The sequence below is a fragment of the Rissa tridactyla genome, chromosome 2 (assembly GCF_028500815.1).
Source record: "Rissa tridactyla isolate bRisTri1 chromosome 2, bRisTri1.patW.cur.20221130, whole genome shotgun sequence".
NCBI classification, from domain to species: Eukaryota; Metazoa; Chordata; class Aves; order Charadriiformes; family Laridae; genus Rissa; species Rissa tridactyla.
In genome coordinates, this window is record NC_071467.1 from 133,161,718 (window position 1) to 133,182,273 (window position 20,556).

At 42.4% G+C, this 20,556-nt stretch overlaps 1 protein-coding gene across 2 annotated transcripts in view; it reads left to right on the top strand.

The window, feature by feature from the left end:
* Window positions 1-18,618, top strand: part of RAPGEF5 (Rap guanine nucleotide exchange factor 5) — a 163,749-nt gene extending 145,131 nt beyond the window's left edge. For both annotated transcript variants that reach the window (XM_054191163.1, XM_054191164.1), the window contains exons 22-26: window positions 2,280-2,330; window positions 3,452-3,539; window positions 6,842-6,906; window positions 11,482-11,536; window positions 14,870-18,618. In XM_054191163.1, coding sequence (XP_054047138.1) covers window positions 2,280-2,330; window positions 3,452-3,539; window positions 6,842-6,906; window positions 11,482-11,536; window positions 14,870-14,988 — 378 coding nt within the window. In that variant the 3' untranslated portion in view covers window positions 14,989-18,618. The remainder of the gene's footprint in view (window positions 1-2,279; window positions 2,331-3,451; window positions 3,540-6,841; window positions 6,907-11,481; window positions 11,537-14,869) is intronic.
* Window positions 18,619-20,556: the final 1,938 nt, after the last annotated feature.

Here is a 20,556-nt window from a genome sequence, read left to right on the forward strand (position 1 = left end):
AAATGGGCGGTGAATAAGGAGCGTACTGGAGAACAGAGATTATCTGTTTAAGAAGCTACCGGTTGCTAGAGAGAGCATGGGATGTTTAGATGAGGGTGCCACTGGGATCTGTGTTTATATCGTGGATTTTTTTTTTCATCCAAGTGAATTATTGAGTGCTAGTATTCTGCGAGTTTACTATATCTGCTGAAGAACCAAAAATTGGGGAAGGAGTGATCTAGCGTAGTTGGGTGAAGCTTCATGCCTCCCCCATGCCCCCAGTGCCACAAGTCGGCAGTACTCAAAAAACGGGAATCTGTAATACAAAGTGACAGAGAACAGCTGTGATCTCCTGCCTTGGAGATACTCTTGAGCATCAAGGGCTGAAACCAAATGGCCATCAGAGACTTACAAACCTATCTAACACTGTCCAGAGCCAAGCCTTCCCCCTTAGATGAAGTCATACGTATGGAAACATCACTGCCTCTATCAGTGGCTTCAGCAAGCTGAGAAACAAGGGCAGTGACAGCTTCTGCAGGGATTTTATAGGACTTGGACAGGCAAGGAGGAGCTATCTTTAAATAACAGATAAAGCAAACATTTTAGAGAAAAATACACACCTGAGGACAATGATACAGAAACTCATTGTCTCTCCTACCTTTAAAATGCCTTGCCCACTAGGGAACATTTGCCCTCGCCTGCTCTTACGGCTTGCCTTCATCCCATTTCTCTGGGCTTTGGTAGCGGAGTGGAAGGGACTAAGTATTGTGTCAAAGGCACCCGGTGGCAATGGTGTAGATCTCCCACACAGAAACACGCAGCTGTGTGATGAGACCTCTGGAGACCATGGGCTGCTGGTGGACTTCTCTCAGGAAGAGCAGAATATTTTGCTTGTCGGAACAAGGAATGCATCTGCATATGTATCATTGTAAATATGTCACATTTCTGTATGTAAAATATTTATGAAGTCACATGCTTTTTTATTTGTAAAACTTTACTGCACTGGAAATTTCAAAAGCAGAAGGTTATTTGCATTAGTAATGTGACTTCTAGAAAGTAGAGCAATGTTTATAAATTAATTATAATTACTTACACATGTAAATGAAGCCACCTAGATTTAAGGAACCATTTAGACACTAAATTATATTGGCTCTGCACTTGAATTCTTAAATAGGTAGCATGCTGCCAAGCATATTCTTCAATTTTTTTTCTACAGTATGCAGTGTTTTAGTGTGCCTAACTTTCCCTGATTGAAGATATTAAAAATTTGCAATTGCAATTCTATATTCTGTATTTAACCATTTTAATCATACAGCACATCCACTTAAGATCAATTGTTCTAAATCTCTTTTCTCTTGGTAGTGTCATTGTGGCTGTCAGGGTCTAAGGACAAAGGGAAGACAGGATTTGTACTAAGAAGGGATATATTTTACTAGACTAACTAGTATGGTTGAAAAAACAGACAGGCTTTAAGGTCCACGCACCATTCTTCAAGTCTGAAATACCAGCAGCAAAATTCAAACTGAAGAACGATTGCTTTGTGTATAATGAGGTGAATCTATTAAAGCATCTTCGAGATAAAAGGAAGGGGATGCTTGTGGAGCAGTGCAGATGTTATCATCGTAAGGGGCAAGAAGGTAGTTTGTGCCTGGCCTCCCTTGGAAGGTGACTCCTGTACCTCCCGGTGGGATCAGGATGGGATACCAGAGATGGAGTAATCACTTTTTACGGAAAGTTCTCTTCCTCTGGCACCAGCATGTGCCAGTAGTAACACTGCACAGCCCTGGGTGCAGTGTATCAAACAGCACTGAGCCTTACGCCTGTTGATTTCTAGAACTCATATTTTAAGGGAAGGTTGATTACAACAAATGCTCTAACCTGGATGTGATCGCAATGTCTGAATTCTCAGCCTGCGTTACTGCTTCTAACTTGATATGGAAGTTAAATGCAGCAGATGTGGAAGCTAGGGAAGAAAACAAAAACACCTGCTAACAAGCAGTTTCTATAAAAGAAAGATGCAGGTCCCTGAGGTGAGGCTGCAGGGTCTGGTGCCTCATTGGCATCGCAGTGAGCATGGTCTGTAATTAGGGCTCTTGGAGCTGAGGAGCTGAGGTTAACTATCTGAGAAAGTGGCCTGTTGGTACTTACAACAGGCACTTCACACATGGCAGTCTCATGGAAAAAGACACCTCAGCATTTTTCTGCCTATGTTTTGTTTGCTTGTTGGTGTTGTTTGTTTTTTTTTTTTTTAAGCAATTCTACTTTTTTTTTTTTCCCTCTGTTTTTTTTCCCTACTTCAGAAAATTCCTGGGAAGTTCAAGAAACTTTTCACTGAACTTGAAAGTTTGACGGTAAGTACGGTGTTGACAGCAAACCGGCATTGCTTGTCTTTACCTGCCTTCCTTCTTCCCTGTTTATTTGGAGGCTGCCTGTCATTGTCTGGAGCTGGAACTTGTCATGTCAGAGCCGTGATTTGCTGAAGCCCACGCAGTCACTCCAGAGCTCAGAGGTGATCTCCAAACATGAATAGGAAAAAGGCTGACAGCTGGAGGAAGGGCAGAGAGACGCAAATGTAGCGCCGGTTCCCCAGCATCAATTTGGAAGCTGTTCGTTTGCTCTGGTGGTTAATCAGCCTTTATCCAAAGCAACGTGCTGCAGATCAGGAGAAAAGGAGGGCAGCTGAAGTTTAAAAAAAAAATAAAATATCAAAATACGTGGCTAAGGGTCTTTGTCACCATTATCAAAGCTGAATAAACAAGTGTTTCCTCTGGCTGTCATGGAAGTGGGTGCGTGGTGAGATCGCTGCCTGGCACGGGGAACATGAGATCCAGCGCTAAACAGATGTCACGCTTCTGTACTTAGAGTCCTTTATAAATTAATGTGTTTTCAAGATTGCGTGTGAACTGGTGTACAAAAGCGTTCGTTTATATGGGAAATTGAGATGACTTTTTGAATTACTTCTATAACACCGCTGAAACATACTCTCGTATTTTCTTTGAAAATCTGCAATATGCTCCATTGATCCGAGAGCAGTTTTTGTTGGGATTCTTTTGTTGTTTGTTGGTCATTTGCTGGTTTTGTTTTTGTTGGGGTTTTTTTTTTTTTTTTAAGAAGAAATTAATCAGCAATACATTCTGGGATACATTTTGTGCTAGATAGTAAACTGAAGAGATTTTGCTAATAGAAATTTGTGGGGATATTACAGAGGAGTCCCAGTGAATCTATTCTGCAGCTTACTCCCATTTTCGCACTGCTTCATCTAGAGGAACATAATTGGTTTTGTTCCTTTCACTGTTTATGTTTCCTGTTCAGTTTAGTAAGTCACCTAGCTTAGAAAACCTTTATCTACCTCATTTCCCGAAGAAGCCTTTTATATCTAAATCATGTTCAGATCATAAGCCCGTAATGGATTTAGAATTGCTGTTTTTATAGCCTATTGATTTTTCTCTCTATTACCCAAATGGCTTTGTAGGACCCTTCTCTGAATCACAAAGCTTACAGAGATGCATTCAAGAAAATGAAATCTCCGAAAATCCCCTTCATGCCCCTACTTCTGAAAGGTAATGTTCAAGTTTGGTTGCTCCTCTTCATTGTGCAAGTGCATGTATGGAAATTTGTAATAGTTAATTAAAAAAAGTATAAGGTGATTTTTCCTTCAGGTGGACTTACAGTAAATATGTGGCAGATGTAGCAGCATCTACAAGGTAGCACTTGGTCTAGATAATAAACAGCTGCCTTCTAAGAGAGGGGGAAGATGGCAGTTTTCACAGGGGTTTTCAGACTTCGGTACCTTCCCGGCCAAGTGTGGGTAGATCAATGTGCCATTTCTTTGGCCGCATCCTAGAGATGGCACAGGCAGCCTCGGCCACGCTGCTGGTCAGAGATGCTCGCCCTGCCTCGCCGGGCTAAACCTGCCTGGTGTCATCCTGCAGGCAGAACCTGCCCTGTCTGTCTGTCTGTCCTGAGAAGACGGGACAGTCTCTTACAGCTCTGAAAGAGAGAAATAAAATCTTACTATTAAAAAAATTAATTTTAAAAAAAATCAATTAAAACAAAATACAACTACTTGCTTAACGCAGTGAGCTGGGCAGCTAATTAAGTGGCAGGTATTTAAAATATTCCATTGTCTCGGAGTCATTAATTATTAATTGCCTTGTCTTTGAACATGGCAAATTCATTTGAGTATTCCTGTATTCCATAAGTGTTCTCTTTAGGCTGTTTATTCCAACCTGCTACTGCTGCTACGAGTTTAAACTGTTTGAAGACAGTTCTTCTCTAGATCAGTCAGTGACAGTTTGGGAGCCATCAGGCACTTCCCCTCTTTGCACATATCAAAGGAGTTTGCATTAATTCAGATGGATACAATTATCAAGGCTTCAAAATCAATATTTTTTAAGTGCTCTTGAGTATGTCTTGCCTACAAAGGCAGCAAACATAAAAGAGTAACTCGTAGCAATGATGTTTGCATACCACTACAATATGGTGTAAAAGAACAAGCACGTAAGCAGCATTTGTATCTGTAAAATGTATTGGAGATAGCAAGGAGGCTTTGCAAAATAACACAGCAGTCTTCTTCAGTACAGTGATCCATAAGGAGGTGTTGCCCAGGTTGGTAATTCCCAAAGTATTGCACAGTACATAGAACTTTATTCCATGTCAAGCATGTTTGTATTAACGGTATTTCCAAGACCAACAAAATAAGCATTGATAGCATAGAAATCATTAGTAACTCAACAAATTACTGTATTTCAACACACAAGGAACACAAGTAGTTTCAAGAAAAAACTGAAAATCATTAATAAACTTTTTCTAATTATGAAAAATAGAGTGTCCTTTTAAAGTTAATTAAATTTAAATGCAGAGCGCTCTTACAGCACACAGACGCAGCTTTTGAAAATCAGGCAGATTTTTCAAATATGTAATAAAATACTGTGATGTGCCCTTACAGCATAGCTCAGATGCAATTTTCTGGTCCACTGAATTTATCTAGACTCTCAGTTGTTGGCTGCAAAGCAAATTTCTGTTCCTTCCACCTCAGAGATATACACACTGCTGTCATTAACTTAAAAAGCTGCGTGGAAATTTCTGCTTCCAGTATAAGTTTTTCATTAGAATTGACAGACGGATTTTAACTGCATTCATATAGAGACAAGTAATGCCTGTGTCCTGAAGTCATGTCCTTTCCCTGGGTGCCCCAAAGCAGCCCAGCAGAGGAGGTGTAGGTGGTCCCTCTCCCTCCTTTCCCCCTGATTTTTAGGATGCTGCCCAGGGGCAGCATGTGAAGCCGTTAACATTTCCATTCTAAGCAATTACAGAATGCCCCTCGGGCACAGAGCGAGTCTGTGAAACACAAGGAAATAAATCAGGTTGGCTGTTTTGGGGGAGGATGAAGCGGGGTGGGGTGTGACAAAGCACCCCCCAGCATCAGCTGCAGGTTCCCAGTCTTAAAATCCTTTGAAACGAGGGGGACCAAGTGGGCATCATAGGAGACCTACCTAGAGATGAGCACAGGAGAAATGCTGAGATGCACAGTTAGATTGGTGGGTTAGAGGATGGCGCTTCTGCTGAGAGAGATGTTGCCCCTTTACTGTGTGCCATTTGCCTACTGGCAGACACGGCTGTGGCTTTTAAGAAGCAGTGGTATCGGAGTGCTGCGTCATGCTGCGAGGTGGTGGAAGCCACATCCCTGGAAGTTTTTAAGGCCAGGATGGATGGGGCTCTGAGCAACCTGCTCTAGTGGGAGGTGTCCCTGCCCATGGCAGGGGGATTGGAACTAGATGATCTTTAAGGTCCCTTCCAACCCTAACAATTCTGTGATTCTAAATAGTCATTACAGAGAGAGTGCTATTCTCCTCCTGGTACCCCTGGCTACCCACGCATCCAGGAGAGAGCTGGTAGGGGCATGGTGGTGGTGCTCCTGCTAGTATTTCCAGTGACCCAGAGGATGCCCTGTCAGAGGCAGAACTTCACTCCCCACAAGGAAATCTGTCCATGTCCTTGGTACTTCGTGACCAAGAGATAGGTCTTGCTTTGTGTCCTAATATGCATCAGAAAAATGGAGAAAATTACCTCAAGTTACTGTTGTAATTGTAATCTTATCTTGGCAACATTTCTTTCGCTTGATATTCCCCTCTCTCCAGTTCATTACACTGTGTTCAGTTCCCTTCCTGGAGCCAAATATAGACCTTTTCCTTTTCCTCTCACTGACCTTTTTGTTGCCTTTGCAAATTCTCTCCAAGAATGCTGTATAAAAGTGTTTTTCCCTGGCCATAATACTTACTTCAAGGCTTTGAACTTCAGTTTGGTGGCTTGTGTTTAATGTCTCTGGCTGGCCACAGCATCCCTGCGGGGGCCTTCAGAGTCATTGTGTCCCGCAGAGAGAGACGAAGGGGTGTCAGAGCCGAAGTCCAGCATCTGGTAACTCTGCTCACATGGAGCTCTGGGCTGAGGGACCGGCCAGCCCCAGCCCTAGCACAGCCATGGGCAGCGTGGCCAGATTTGTGCCGCAGGGTGCGGAGATCAGGCATGCCATGCAGGGCCATCCCTCCGGATGCCCCATCCTGCTCCCGGCCACCCTCTGTATGATATGCACCCCAGAAGTAACACAGACCAGGTTTAATAAGAAATCCATCCTCCCACTTGAAAATCCTCTTGTTACGATGTGTACGTAGTGTTGTTATCTAATAATCTCTGCATGTCATCATTATACCAGGCTTTTGTTCCACTGTTACAAGGTATTGTGTCAGTCCTTAATGGGATGCTTGCCTATTTTTTCTTTTTGTTGCTGTTTAGTCATTTTATTTCTTTGTATTAAACAACAAAGGCATGAAAAGTAATTCTTTTTCCTTTATTTTTTTTTCAGATGTCACATTCATTCACGAAGGAAATAAAACTTTTCTGGATAACCTTGTTAATTTTGAAAAGCTGGTAAGCTAATTTTGTTTTTCCTGTTTCGCAGAGAGACTCACATTCTTTTCTTTCCTTTCCTCTCCTTATCTTGTAAGACTAAAAGGTTTTCTTCTGGCTGAATCAGGAAGAAATAAACAGGGGTAAAAAAGAGCAAACAGGATGAAGCGGCCAACAGTTTATCTCCTCTGCCCCTTTCCTCTGCTTCTCTCTCTTCTCACTCCTTCCTCCCCCCGCTTCTGTGTAAAATGGCTAACCCAGTGATGGCCAGTATGGGCGCCACACAGTCCACTCAGTTTTCTCTCCTTTGCACCACCTCGTGGACTGTTTCTCCTCAGTTAAGTTCTCCTGCTTCAGCTTTCTCTGAATTGTGTTTTCTGTTTTTTCTCAAGGCACCAAAGAAAACGTTTCTCTAGTTTATCACTTGCCAGTGGTATGCTAATTTGAGGGATCTCAAATGAAAATCAAACTTTTTATATAGGTTAGATGATGAAGAAAATAATGCCTGAAATGTGAATTAAACTGATTGTAAATACCACTATACTATGTAGAAGGGGACTATTTTATGTAGAAGGGCACTTACTGACATTGTGTCTTCGGCCACATCTACTCTAGACATCCTATGACATCTACTCTGGCATGATATTACTGATAGAGGCTTGATTTCTCTGATTTGCATATTTCATTTCTTTGTTGATAACATTTTCGTAGCACTGAAAGCCACAGTTTATATATCTGAAGAGTGGTGGAGTGGAGAAACTTTGATTCTTTTTGCTGGCCTGGAGTATTTGATCAAGAAACCAAAATGTTCTTCCCAGTTGCTCTAGATGTGCCATGGGACTGTTAGTGCAGATGGCTGTGCCTGGTGAATTGTTCCCAACTTTTTTCTCCGTGTGTTTACACTTGTTTGAGAATTAACGTGCAACCATGGAGTTATTCATGAACCAGATGTTGGACTTATTTTCATACCCCATCGTAATGCATGTTGTCTTTCAACTTGCAAGCAGATGTAGACCTTGACTTTTGAACCTGAGCTCCTCTTTTTGTGTTTTCTATTTGATTTCTGTACCTTTTCTTGTTACAGAGTTTACAAGAACGCTGATTTGCATTTAATGAAAGGTTTTCTTGTCCCAAGTCCATTAACTGTTTGACCTTTAGGTGTTTGCATAAAACTCATTAGCATGTTCTTCTTCATTGCCTCTTGGAAGTACATCCAATTAACATGTAAATTAAACTAGCCCTTGATGCACAATGATTGTTGCTAAAATCCCCCAACTGGCCCATATATTTATTTAGTGAATATGTAGGATTTGATTCTTGTTCCAGTCTTAGCCAGACCTTGTTAGTTTGTTTGTGTGTTTGTTGTTTAATCATGTATATGTTTAATGTATGCTGGGCTTGCTGGGTGAGATTTCCCATCCTTTCTGTCACCATTGTGTCTCCAGAGGCAGTGGGAGCTTTGCTAATTGACTTCAGTCAGCCAGGATTTCACCTTTTCCATGCAAATGGATAATGGGCATTTTAAATGGCGGGGGGGGGGGGGGCGCGAGTCTGAGGTGATGGCGGTGGTGGGAGGGTTGTTCAAACTGACACTTCCTCCAAATTAGTAGTCGGATCACACCCTCGGGAACTGTGCTGTCTCATGGAGCCCTGTGTACATATGAATGCAGGCGATATTGCAAGCTTAGGAAGTGGGAGCTTAGGAGAGATTTAAATGAGTGTAGTGGAAACTCAGGCAGTAGGCATATTACACCGGTTCGTTTGGATGCTAAGGTATGTAGTCAATAGGCACGAACTTACTAAGAAGATGCATCGCATCAGTTCATGTTTCTTTTCTAATTATAAGGGCTTTGTCCCAAGGAAGAATGTCTGTCTTGGTCTTACATACCGTGCTGAGCACTTTCTGACCTCTGCTGAGAAAAATTAGGATTGACATTGACTCCTGCTTGGTTTGGATCAAGGCACTGAACCTCACCCGCAAATTTGCTGTTGCAGAAAAAGAAGAAAAAAATTATTGTACCATAGCAGATGACTGCTTTGGGGAAGGAATTTACTCACTGTCACAAATGCATAGAATTTCTACTTACAAATTTCAAAGCAAAGATGGTTTCTCATGTCTCCATTTGGATTAGTATTTTGAAATATTTCATTTCTTCATTAAACATCTCACCTGAAGGAGGACTTATCAGCCTGAACCCATTGTTTTTTCCAACTATATCAGTTTGTTTAATAAAAGATATTCTCTCTCTCTGCAATCCCTTCTTCTTTTATATTCCTAGACCATCGTGGCCTCAACAATCCTACCGTGACTGAACTTGATTTGACATGACGTGATTGCGGTGAAGACAAAGTTAATTCAAAATATAAAGAAGGGAATTTGCAAAGAGAAGAAAATGAAACAATCTTTTGTCTCAGGAATGTTGCCTAGTTTTAGCAAAAGTTGAAGGGATTGCAGTGGTTTATTTAACTCCATGTTGGGTAAACTCTGGTCTAGAATAGTATTAGATCGATTTTTAGTACCATACCCACTTCCTCAACTAAATCTGAAGGAGTAAATGAAAATATGGTCTTATCCTGTTGCATCTCAAGGTATTTCCATGGGATTACTGAGCTGCTTCACTGAAATGTGGCTTCTTCAGGTTTTTTTCTCCAGTCAGCCATCACCCAAATCTTCGCAATGACATGTCTTAGCCACACTCCAGCAAACTCTAATACAGGTCAATGGCCATTACCGTTTGTGATAATGCCTTCTTACCTAGTGCCTTCAGCTGTAAGGACCACGTACATGGAGCTGAAGGTTCTCAAACCCCAGCCCCCAAGTATCTGTGCAACTCCCAAGCTTGAGTTTTTGCTATACTCAGTTAAATGAGTGCTAATGATCCTAGGTAGCTGGTAGGCTGAAAGGCCATGAGAAATATGTATTACTCATCACACTAATGGTATGCAAGCACCTGCTTAAACAGTCAGGAAAATAGCATTTGCTTTGCAGATGAACTGGCTGATTTTCTGTATTACAATTGGATCCCAGAGAGCTGAAAACAGACAGAGAGAAATGCCTGATTAGGCTACTAAAGCTGGGAGATTTGAGATTCTGCTTTAAGACGGTGTTACACAAGGAAGTTCTTCCATTACCAGAACATCACTTTCAGAAGCCTGTTTTGGGATGGACCCCCACAATGACTGACTACAAAGGAGAAACAGCAAAGAATGACAGTGTGTGATAGTGGGGTCTCTCTTACTTCTATAAGCCAAATGCAAAGGGTATTAGCTGGAAAACATCACGGCAGCAGCACTGGTGGAAGTTGTAGCTCTCCCAGTACTCACACTATTCATCATGAAATCTAGATCATCTCATTAGAACTTCATTAGAATCAGTGCAAGGACATCAGCACAAGAGATTGCGTGATTTCGTGGCAAATGAAGGACAGCGGGTAACAAGAAAAATTATTTTGATTCACTGATGAAAGGAACATGAAGTTTCCATTAAACATGCTCTTGTGATAAGCTTTTCTGTGGAGGAGCCTTGTAAGCCACTCCCAGGGTGTTGAGAGATGAGCTGTTCTGCGTCATTCTAGTCTTAAACATACTCTGCCTGAGACAGTTAATCCTTTCCGCCTCTGATTGGTTTTGAGGGACATGTGAGAAGAGCATCCACTGTTTGCATGAGCTATTATATCGTTCCTGCTAACTGCAATTTGCTTAAATTAATTACTAGATTTGGTGAAGAGTTGCCACAGAAGCAGTCAAATAAAAAGAAAAAAAGTGATGCCTCAAGAATTTTATGGGCGACATGTAGCGAAAATGAGTACACTCCACTGATTTATAGTGAACGATTCCAGTTTTCATAAGTTGAAGACCCAAGCCTGAATGAGAAACCAAACTTAAACCTCTTATTTCCTCTGCCTAATCTAAGTGAACGTCCAATATCCAAGCGTTTCTTAAAATAGTATAGCTACAGTATAGTCTTATTTGGTATGTGTCTGCAGAGACGTCAGGGTGCTTGCTCTGCAGCGTTTAGGCTATGGGCTGGCTGTTTTGGGTTGGTTATCGTCCTGCAGAAAACGGCCTAGCTGATACTGGTGCCTGATTGTGCTAAGCATTATACAGCTATACACTGAGGCGTAGTCTGTGCCACAAAGGGGCTTACAGTCTAATTAGACAACATGTGGAGAGAGGAGGAGAGGTTGCAGGCTAGCGAATGCCCTGGATAATGCACTGAAGCTGGGGGTTGAAGCCAGAAGCATCCACCCAGTCCACAGGACTTCCCTGCTGCTGGCTTTCAGTTTAATAAAAGTCACAGGAATGAAAATAAGCAACTGTTTGGCTGGTTTTCATTAGCACTTTCCATGGGCTCTTAGGGAGTTGTTCTCATTTAATCTGTGTGATATCAATAAGGACCTTTTAGACTAACCCTGTTTCATCATATGTTATCACTAAGGCGAAGAGCAAAGTCTCTCTCCTGCTGTCTTCATTTTCTACCTTACTACTGTTGCTTTTTGCTGTACAGTGTAGGGCAAGGAGATTTTTTCAGGGTTTTCTAATGACAGAATCCATCTCAGATTTTTGGCACTGATGTTTTATATCTTGTCTTTGCAGCACATGATTGCAGATACTGTCCGGTCATTGAGACATTGCAGAAATAACCAGTTTGGTGAGTAGCCAAAATTCGCTACTTATTTTGCCTTTGCTCAGCCTTGAGGTTTTGGGTTTTTTTTCCTGTTTTCTTTCCACTCGCTCAGGTTTACTACAGCAGCAAAACGTGGACAACAATTATTTAACCAATTGGCAAGAGGGGGCAACGTTGTGCAATGGTCAACACAGCGGAAACCACAGTTGGATGAATTTTTAATTTACAAAATGTTTGCAGAAACAGTTCCTAAATTTTTTCATAAATTATTTTTCTGCAAAAATTATCACCTCTTCAAAATACTATGTAAGATCTGTGCCAGCTGCACTTAATAAGGGAGGTCTCTGATGTACGCTGCTGTTTCCCACTTGCCCAGCTATAACCGAGTTACGTCAGTCTCCCGCTTTGTCCCTGTGTTTTGGTAGTGGATTCACAGCTGTCTTGGCTTCCAGTAGCTAAAAGATGGTATTCATCACACCGGCTTTTCTCTTGGCTTTTCACTAAGAGCAATTGTTTGCTTATTTTGGGTTCTTAAGGACATTTCACAAAATTGTAGAAGTCTTCAAGATATTAAGATCCTCTGGGTTTCATGAAAGTAGTTGACTAGGTAGAAAGGAGGGGGTTGTGGTAGTACCTCTGCTAGGGGAAGCCTGCAAATAGAGCTCTGCCTGCTTCAGACACTGGAAGATCTACGCAGATGGGAACGGTCACGAGTCCCTCAGCTGCACAAAAGACTTTTTCTGTGTGTTTCCACCTTATCAGCCACCAGAGAATCCAACCCTAAGAGACCATGCCAGAAGACCCCAGCTCACTTTGTTCTGCTGCTCACAGAGGAGAAACCTTGTTTTTCTCCTTCTCAGCATTTCTCCTTCTCTGCAGAGAGGTTAAATACAGGAAGGGGACAAGCACAACACTACTTTAGGAAGTGGTTAGTTTTTAAGCCAAACCCGCTAAACATGTCATTTATCGAGGCCACTGAAACCTCTTTTCCAAAGAGAAGTTCAGAACTGTGCTGCAGCCTTGGGGAAAAAAGAGTTTGAATAATTTGGTTTTTTCTAGCTGAATTTTCAGCAGCCATCAGCATGGACTCCGGCAGAAAGAATAATAATAATTTTGTATATAAATACATGTACCTTAGAGAATGATAGGTACTGTTAAGAGCTTTGCTGAACATTTGTTCTGTAGAATTACCATGTGTATATACAGGTTTTTTTAAACAAAGGCTGGTCAGTACTATGGTTCTTGTGTTATTTTATGAGATAGATAGATAGATATATATAGAGAGATATATATATAAGAGAGGTAGAGGGGGAGAGGGAAAAGGACGTGCCTTTTGTTTTTATTCTGTTAAACCAGTTACTGAAGGAAATACTGATTAATCCAAACCATGCCTCTGTAAGTTAGAATGTCTCTTATTTGGTGTTATAAAATGTAGCATTGGATCCTTTTAATGATGTGAATTTTTTTGCAGCTTCTCTGCAAATCTTTCATCTCTTTCCCTTTTTTTTCCAAGTGGTTTTTTAAGTGTTGCAACATAAATCCAAGGTTAATACCTGAGATTTATCATATAATCTGGTAGTTTGAAGTACATGATTGTTACTTTATTTTACCACAGACTTGATTTATTGTGAAGCTGGCATTTAAAAAGCAGCTTATACAGACATCCCTGTAGGCACTTTTTTTTTCTTCTTAAATTCGTTTAGGCATGAAATGAATTCACTGAATATTTATTGAGACTTTATGGACAGTTTCCTTTTCTAGTGGGCTTATTTTGCTCTCAGGAATGTGAATCTTTCTACTGCATCAATTCTCAGATTGGCCTAAGAGCAGCAGGCGTCTCACTGTAGGAAAGAATTCAAACAAACCTAAGCAAGGAATATTATTGTTTATGAACTGTATCATGTGTATTAACCTTGCAGGCCAAAGTCTTTCTGGATTGGAAACTGGTTAGCTTCCAAGCAAGACTGAAATGCCTTTTTAATGGAAGTAATACTTTTATATCCTAAATCCTGAAAACAAATAATAGCATTTCCAAAACCAGGCAAGGCAGCCTGAGAAAATAACAAAATTCAAAAAAAATATCATTTCAGGTGTTAATGAGAAATACAAATGTTTTCCAGTAGTTGCTGGGATCCTATTCCTTCAGAACAAAAAGGTCATCTCTGTATCCTGACACAAATTTATCATGTTGTCCTGTTCTCTCCCACATTTCTCAAGTTAGATAGCTGCTCAGAAATAGCTCCTAAAAACGGCTGCCCTGGAGCCCCGTTAGCAGCCACATGCATTGACATCCCACGTCACCTACCCAGCGTCGTACAGCGCTCTGTAGAAACAAGTGGGATGGTCGGTTCCTGGAAAGCTTCTCATGTAGCTGGAGAGCGTGGAGAAAAGGATGATCATGAAACAAAGGAGAGGGAGGGAGCGTGCGAGTTAAGCTGATTGGTTCGGGGAATTTTGAGGGGTTTTCTTTTTTAATTTATGGTAATGTTATTAAAAATTCCTTGAGGACATGGACTAGTTTGTCTCGTTTGTCAGCAGTCAGCAGCGTGTGAGGAACATATCTTGTTGCTTTCTCTGCCTGTCTTGATGGGTGTCGTGGCCATGGGCTTAGCTTTTCCTTTTCCACTTCTGGTCACCAGCCACACTGGAGTGTTTCACAGGCGGCGAGTTCCCACAAGCCAACGTCAGGCGTAAAGCTTGTAACAGAAAACATCTGCTATTCAGGCCACCCTTCAATTTGTCTGTTACACAGCTAATTCCTCTTGCCGTGTAAACCCCCGTGAAATGACAGCATGACTCTTGTCTCTGTTACTAGATCAGAAATCAAAAGCATAACAGATCAAAACGTGGGGGCCTGTCAGAGCAGCTTTGAAGAGCTTTTGTATCTGTCTGCTGCGCTGACACCTTTCACCTGCTCTGAAGGAAATGATCCGGGGCCTGCTGTCTTGTGTACTTGTGTTAAGGTTGTTTAAAAGTTACAGGCTGGGTCGCCCACCCCTGCTCAAGGTCCCGTTGTGCTGCCAGAGCAACACAAAGGAAACCTTGAACCACCCTTCCAGGGGACAGACTGCCTGTACTGCCGGCAGGAGTACATCTTCCGCTTGGGAAGAGTCAGCTTCTTGCCATCCACTTGTCCCTCCTTTGTGCATGCTGGCTGCCCAGCCTTGCCGCCTTCTTTCTTCTCCCCTTTTCTGTATGTAGCTGTTAGCTCATGCATTGCACTTAAACAGCAAGTCCTTTGGATCACTGGCCGTCTTTTTTGTGACATGTTGGCACACCAGGGACTTGGTAACACATAGGGCAGAGAAGCAGGCAAGGCATGGCTTTCTGATCCATCCCCTTTCTCCTGTCTTGCAGGCAATGAAGTTCCTTCGAAAGAGCATCATGAGCTGAAGCCATACGTCCATCACCTGCATGTCATCGACAACCAACAAGCTCTGTTTGAGCTTTCTCACAGGATAGAGCCGCGAGTGTGAGCGTACACAGCTTCATATAACCTTGTAACTGCAGCACTTTGAATTAAGTGAATGTTTATGCCAAGCATGTTGCTTCCCTATATAAGAACAGTTTACTGAGTTTTATCAGTAGCTCAACACAACATGCGCAGGAAAATCAGGCACGAGCCAGCAAAGGAGCTGCTCACAGAGTCGCAGGGCAAGCTTGGTGCCATCCCCACTGGTCACCAGGACAGGAGGGAGCGGAGCAGCATCCTTTGAGCTCAGGAGCTTGGTTTCTGTGAAAATATTGTTTGGTCCAGTGTAGCTTTCAATGCAGATTCTGCCAATATTAGAATGAAAGGAATCGTCGTGTCACCGCAGCAAAACATTTCAGCAAGCAACATGCCGCAAGGGGATTGAAGCTCAGTTCACCGCATTCAGCTCACCAATTCAAGGCTGCCAAAGTATTGTTGCCAAAAATACTGTGCAATCCATGCAGCTCCCCTGAGTCCACTGGAGCATCGTACTTGAGCTAAGTGGGGACAACCAAGAACAGGAATATAAAAAGACAGGGCACCAGACGAAACTCAAAAGTGCGTCGTGATGTGGAGGTCAGCAGTAAACAGTTCACGCTGTTATGGTCCCTTAAGAATCTGCTTTATAAAACACACTGTAAGAGCCAATCCACTTTTGTTGCAATTTACGGACACAATTGTTTGTACACTGAAAACATGTTATTTTCTTTCTTTTCAGTTATCTTAGATTCAGCACCAGCTCCTGCCGTTAATGTGTTATAAATTATTATAGTAGGAGCTGTGTTTTCTGCTTGGATTACAGCCTCCTTGGTGTAATGCAATGCCTAGATCCACCCACATTCCTAACTCACCTCCTGGAAATACTGTTTCAGCAGGTAAAACTTCACCTAACTTGCACACCCTTCTAGTTTTTAAAGAACAAAAGGGTACACCTTATCGGGTACCACTGTAATTACCTGCATACACACCAGCTTACAGCATCAGGGGCCCTTTACTGCTACTGTCCCACTCACACTCCTCTCCAGGCCAATTTTCATGTAGCAACAAGTACTACTACTCAGCATGTACTGAGGCAGCGCTTTTAAAGTCTTGTCTACAGTTGACCTACATCTAAGCACCGCCATCACCGTGGCTCTGGTTTTCAGTGCTAAGAAGTTGCCCTGAAATAATCTAGCGAATGCCACGGGCAACGTGCAGTGTGCTGCACAGTCTGGCACGTGTTTGTACGCTGGCTCGAGGTAACAGTCCCTTTGCAGAGCAGGGAGGGTACATTGCATTGCTTGCCCATCTCTATCCCATGTTTCCCACATGAGGAAGACTTCCAAGAGAATGCTCCTTTCCTGAAATGTGGGAATACTGAAGTAGCATGCTCTTCATCATTGTGTTATCTCTGGTTTAAAGGGATTTTTAAAAAAGCAGCTTTAACAAGTAGTCTGTGGGGGAATCTGTAGACTGCATTCGGTTTTCCCATCTGTGAAATATTGTATAGATCTATTGTAAAGGAAACAGATGTTTCAGAAATGTATTTGCTTGTACTTTGTTATTATCAAATGCTATATGATTTTTTTTTTTAAGAAAAAAAAATCTTCTTTTTACCCAGTAAAAAGAAAAAAAAATAAACTCTTGCTGGCCATGGAGTAAAAATTTCCTATGTTCTTCTGTAGATGTGACTGCACATATTGTAAATAACTCTTTTGTGCAAACAGACCAAAACTGTTCAGATGAGGATACTAGCTGCGGTGGGCTCCTTTTGGCAGTGTAAGAACACAAACCAGATACAATTTGCTGCTTGCGTTATTGCAGTTCTTCCTCTGGCTACAGCATTCCCCGCATCCCCACCCTAGCCACATCGCCTGGATGCTTTGCTGGGTTTTGAGCTCCCCCTTGTGAAATCTTTTTTTACTGTGGCATTATTTTACCAGCCTGCATGCTAAATTTAGCTCATGTGGTGTTAACACTCTAGTCCACAAGCTGTTCTCCTGACATCTGTGGGAGAGGGAGCGTAAGAAAGTATTCAGGATGAGAAAGTGGGGCTGTTTCTCAGTTCACTGCATTTGGCTCTGTGATAGTTTTGGTAGTTGCTGCTGCTGAAGCAGCAGCAGTGCCAGAGGAGAATAAAAGACAAGGAAATTAAAGAAGGGGGCAAAAGACAGAAACAAACAAACAAACAAAACAAAAAAAACAGAAGAAGAAAGATGGCTCTGTGCACAGGCTTTGATTTGAAAGAATGCTAGAGCCACCTTGAAGGCTCCTCTGCCAGTTCAATGTGGTTGAAGTAAATGGATGCGTTAACTTGTACCAGTAGGCTTCAAGCTAGCTGAGGTATTGGCTCTCTGCACCGCTGTAACTTTATACTAAATCCGGTGTTGTCTGCCCCTTGCAGCTGACATAAACTCAGTCTGAAGGCACGTAGCCAGCGTTAACCTCGTTATCTGTGTCGTGGCTAATTAGACTACTGTTTAGAACTTTACAAACAACTTTTCATGGTGGCCTGTATAATTAGGATATAAATGTCTGGTCGGAGGGGCCAACTTGGATGCATCAATTTCATGTTGAAAATACGGATATTGTAACTGTTACCATAACGCAAAGGCAAATAGTCCAAATCTATAGCTAATATGCCTAATAAAAAAAGGCCCATCAGAGTCTTCGTTCAACAGGTGAAGTATTGCAGAGCTGGGCTGCGGACTGGCAAGCAGTTTGAAGGTGTGGTGGTTGGGAGGAGAACGAGAAGCAAACTCTGTGAAAGAGAGGGGGACGCTACACAGCCTCTGCCAGGGTCCAGCACTGGTGATATTGTGTGACTTTTTAAAAATCCTTCAATACAGCAATTATGTTACATAGAATAAAAATCCACGAATCTTGTAAGTTCAGTTTATCACAGTCACACCTCTGCGTATTTTCTTCAGTAGCTAGGAGGAGTAATTAGACAACACAAAGGAAGAAGCTGGGTCACTTTATACCTCTTTGATGTGGGATTTTGTTGCATCAAATTTAGATGTTTCTATGACACATCTTTTTGATTCCAGCCCGTCTCAGATAGACATAAATTACATTTGCATGACAGTGGCAAAAAAAAATGGTGTTATCAGGAATAGTAAGACATATGCTGCTGTAAAATTACAAAGAAAGATGTAAATACTAAACATTTTAGCAGAGTAATATTTATTTGCATATTCTATTTATTGCCATCTTATTACACTGTTAAAAATACTGGGATGAAGTCAATGAGCTGAGGTAAGAACACCTGCCTGTACCGTTCTCTCTGAGTGCTGTAATGCTGTCAGCTTGCATTAAAACTAATAAAATGGAAAACCCCAAATCAAGGTATTTGCCTAACTTCTCAGGGACTACAGCTAGTAGTTATCCACCGTTACGAGATCTGGTATGTATGAAATAATCTGATTTACCAGAATCAATGTTGCCAATGTTTTCCTTTTCATATTTCATGCTTGTCTGCCTCTGTACATATTATTGTGTTGTGTATTTATGAGAGCTAGTAAGCAATAATTTATATGTCTAAATGGCCAAGCAATACAAGGTTAAAACTTGTAGAAGCAACTGTTACATTTACCTTGCATTTTCCAGTGTTTTTTAATATCGCTTTTCAAAATATAAAAACTACCTTAATGAAGCCTGGGCTCTGTGCCTTCATGCCTATCACATGTACTTTTTGTTCCTAACAACTGGAATATTTTACACTCATACTTCCAGTCATTCGGTTCCGCAAACCCTTGTCACGTTTGTGAGGTGGATGCAGACCAGTGTGCGCCTGGTTAGAGGCTCAGGAGCCCAAACCTATTCCTCTCTGGTCGGTGGGATTTTCTGGTACTGATGTATCCCAGGCAGTTTCAGAAGCAGGGGTGATGTTAATGGGGTCTCAGCTGTGCCTTATCATCACAGCACAGTCTAAGAGGGGCCTGGAGCCACCGTGAGAAGTCCCTGTGGGAGAGGGGAGGAGTAAATCTATCTTCATGTCCTCTGGAGTCTCCTTATCAGCACTTGATCCTCTTACTGAGGACAGCCAGTGCTTTCCCCTGTCATCAGGCATCCCTGCCAGTGCGGTTTTCTCTCCCTCCTCTCGGCTGGTCTGCAGCGGGGAAGGCAGAGTCCATGATGGGCTGCGAGTGTGCTGTAATGCAGCTGAGTGAGGCTTGTCCTGTCCTTCTACCCTTTCCACTTGCAAACCCTGTGAACCACTAAGCCAAACCTGGCTATTTCACACAGAAATAATCCTCGGTACTTACGGCGTGATGTCTGTTCAAAGTGCTTTACAAATAGGCAGTACTTAATCCTCTAAGTGCCTGCACCTTAAATAGTCTTAAGCCTGACCTACAAAGTGTTTGTGCCAGTGTTAATATACGGGTAGGGTGAATTTTAACTGGGATAATTAAAACAGTCCAAGCCCAAATTGTTGACACAGCTCTATAATGATGTTTAAAGATACTTTACAGCCAGACATCCTTTTCCAGTTCCGGCTGTGCAAGCCAAAGAATTTACATTCCCAGCTGTTCATGACTCTCCCTTCATTGGAGGTCATTGCTCCCCACATGTAGCCCAGGAGACCTGGGGATATCTCCTAACCTGTTGCAGATAGTTAGCTGGATTACTTCAAGCCACATGTGGCTGCATGCAAGCAGCTAACTTAGCACTGAAGGGCTCTCCTTCCATCTGTCAGCCTTGCTGGGAAGTTCTCACAAGAAGCTAGAGTGACTGTACCTTTAAGACGATTTGCAAATGGCAAGGTGTAGAGCTGAGGATAGCTGCCTTACTGCTCCAGCTGTGCTAGAAGAGCCACAAGAAGAGGCTGCTGCACTCCAGGTGTCCCTTTGGACCACCCTGCTGAAGTCCTCAGGCAAGGGCTCCTCCATTCCTGTCAATTGAAAGGAGCTTTATTGGCAAAGACCTGCAATTTAAGCTGCTCAATAGATTCCATGAATTTTAACTGGTTAGAAGCCTGTGATGAGCTGTTCCTGTGGGAGCTGTGTGAAGGTGAAAGGCATCAGATGGGGGCAGTTTGCTCTATAGCCAGCACAGCCTTCTGTGCAGAGTGGGACTGACCTGCACGGGGACAACTGCTCTACCCTATGTAGAGGTGATTCCCTCTTCTTGGTGGAAAAAAACCCACCCAGCCTGCAAAAAAACCCTCCTGAATATTTGCTGTGTTTTACACCCCAGCAGGCTTTCACACCACACAGAGCATCTGCCCTGGAGTCCTATTATCTTCTGCCATGGGGGTGGCAGCCGAGTTACACGCACAGCAAAAACCAAAGAAGGTAAGTCTTCCTCTGGCTCTAGGTGCTGTCTACTAGTATGCCTACAATGACCACCATTTCACACTGGAGACTTGTGTGATGGCACCCTATGCGCGTGGCTACAGTAATACTGTGAAATACCTGTAGTTGTATCAGAGCTAGAAGAATTGTGCAGTGCAGTTAATATAAGATCCAGGGAACTGAGGAGGCCTGCAGAGGTGGGCCAAATGAATAATCCTTGAAGCATGGAGAGAACTGCTTTCCTCCATATTCCCTCCTATCTGGAAGAAGGTCAGTGGATTTCACAAGAGCCTTGT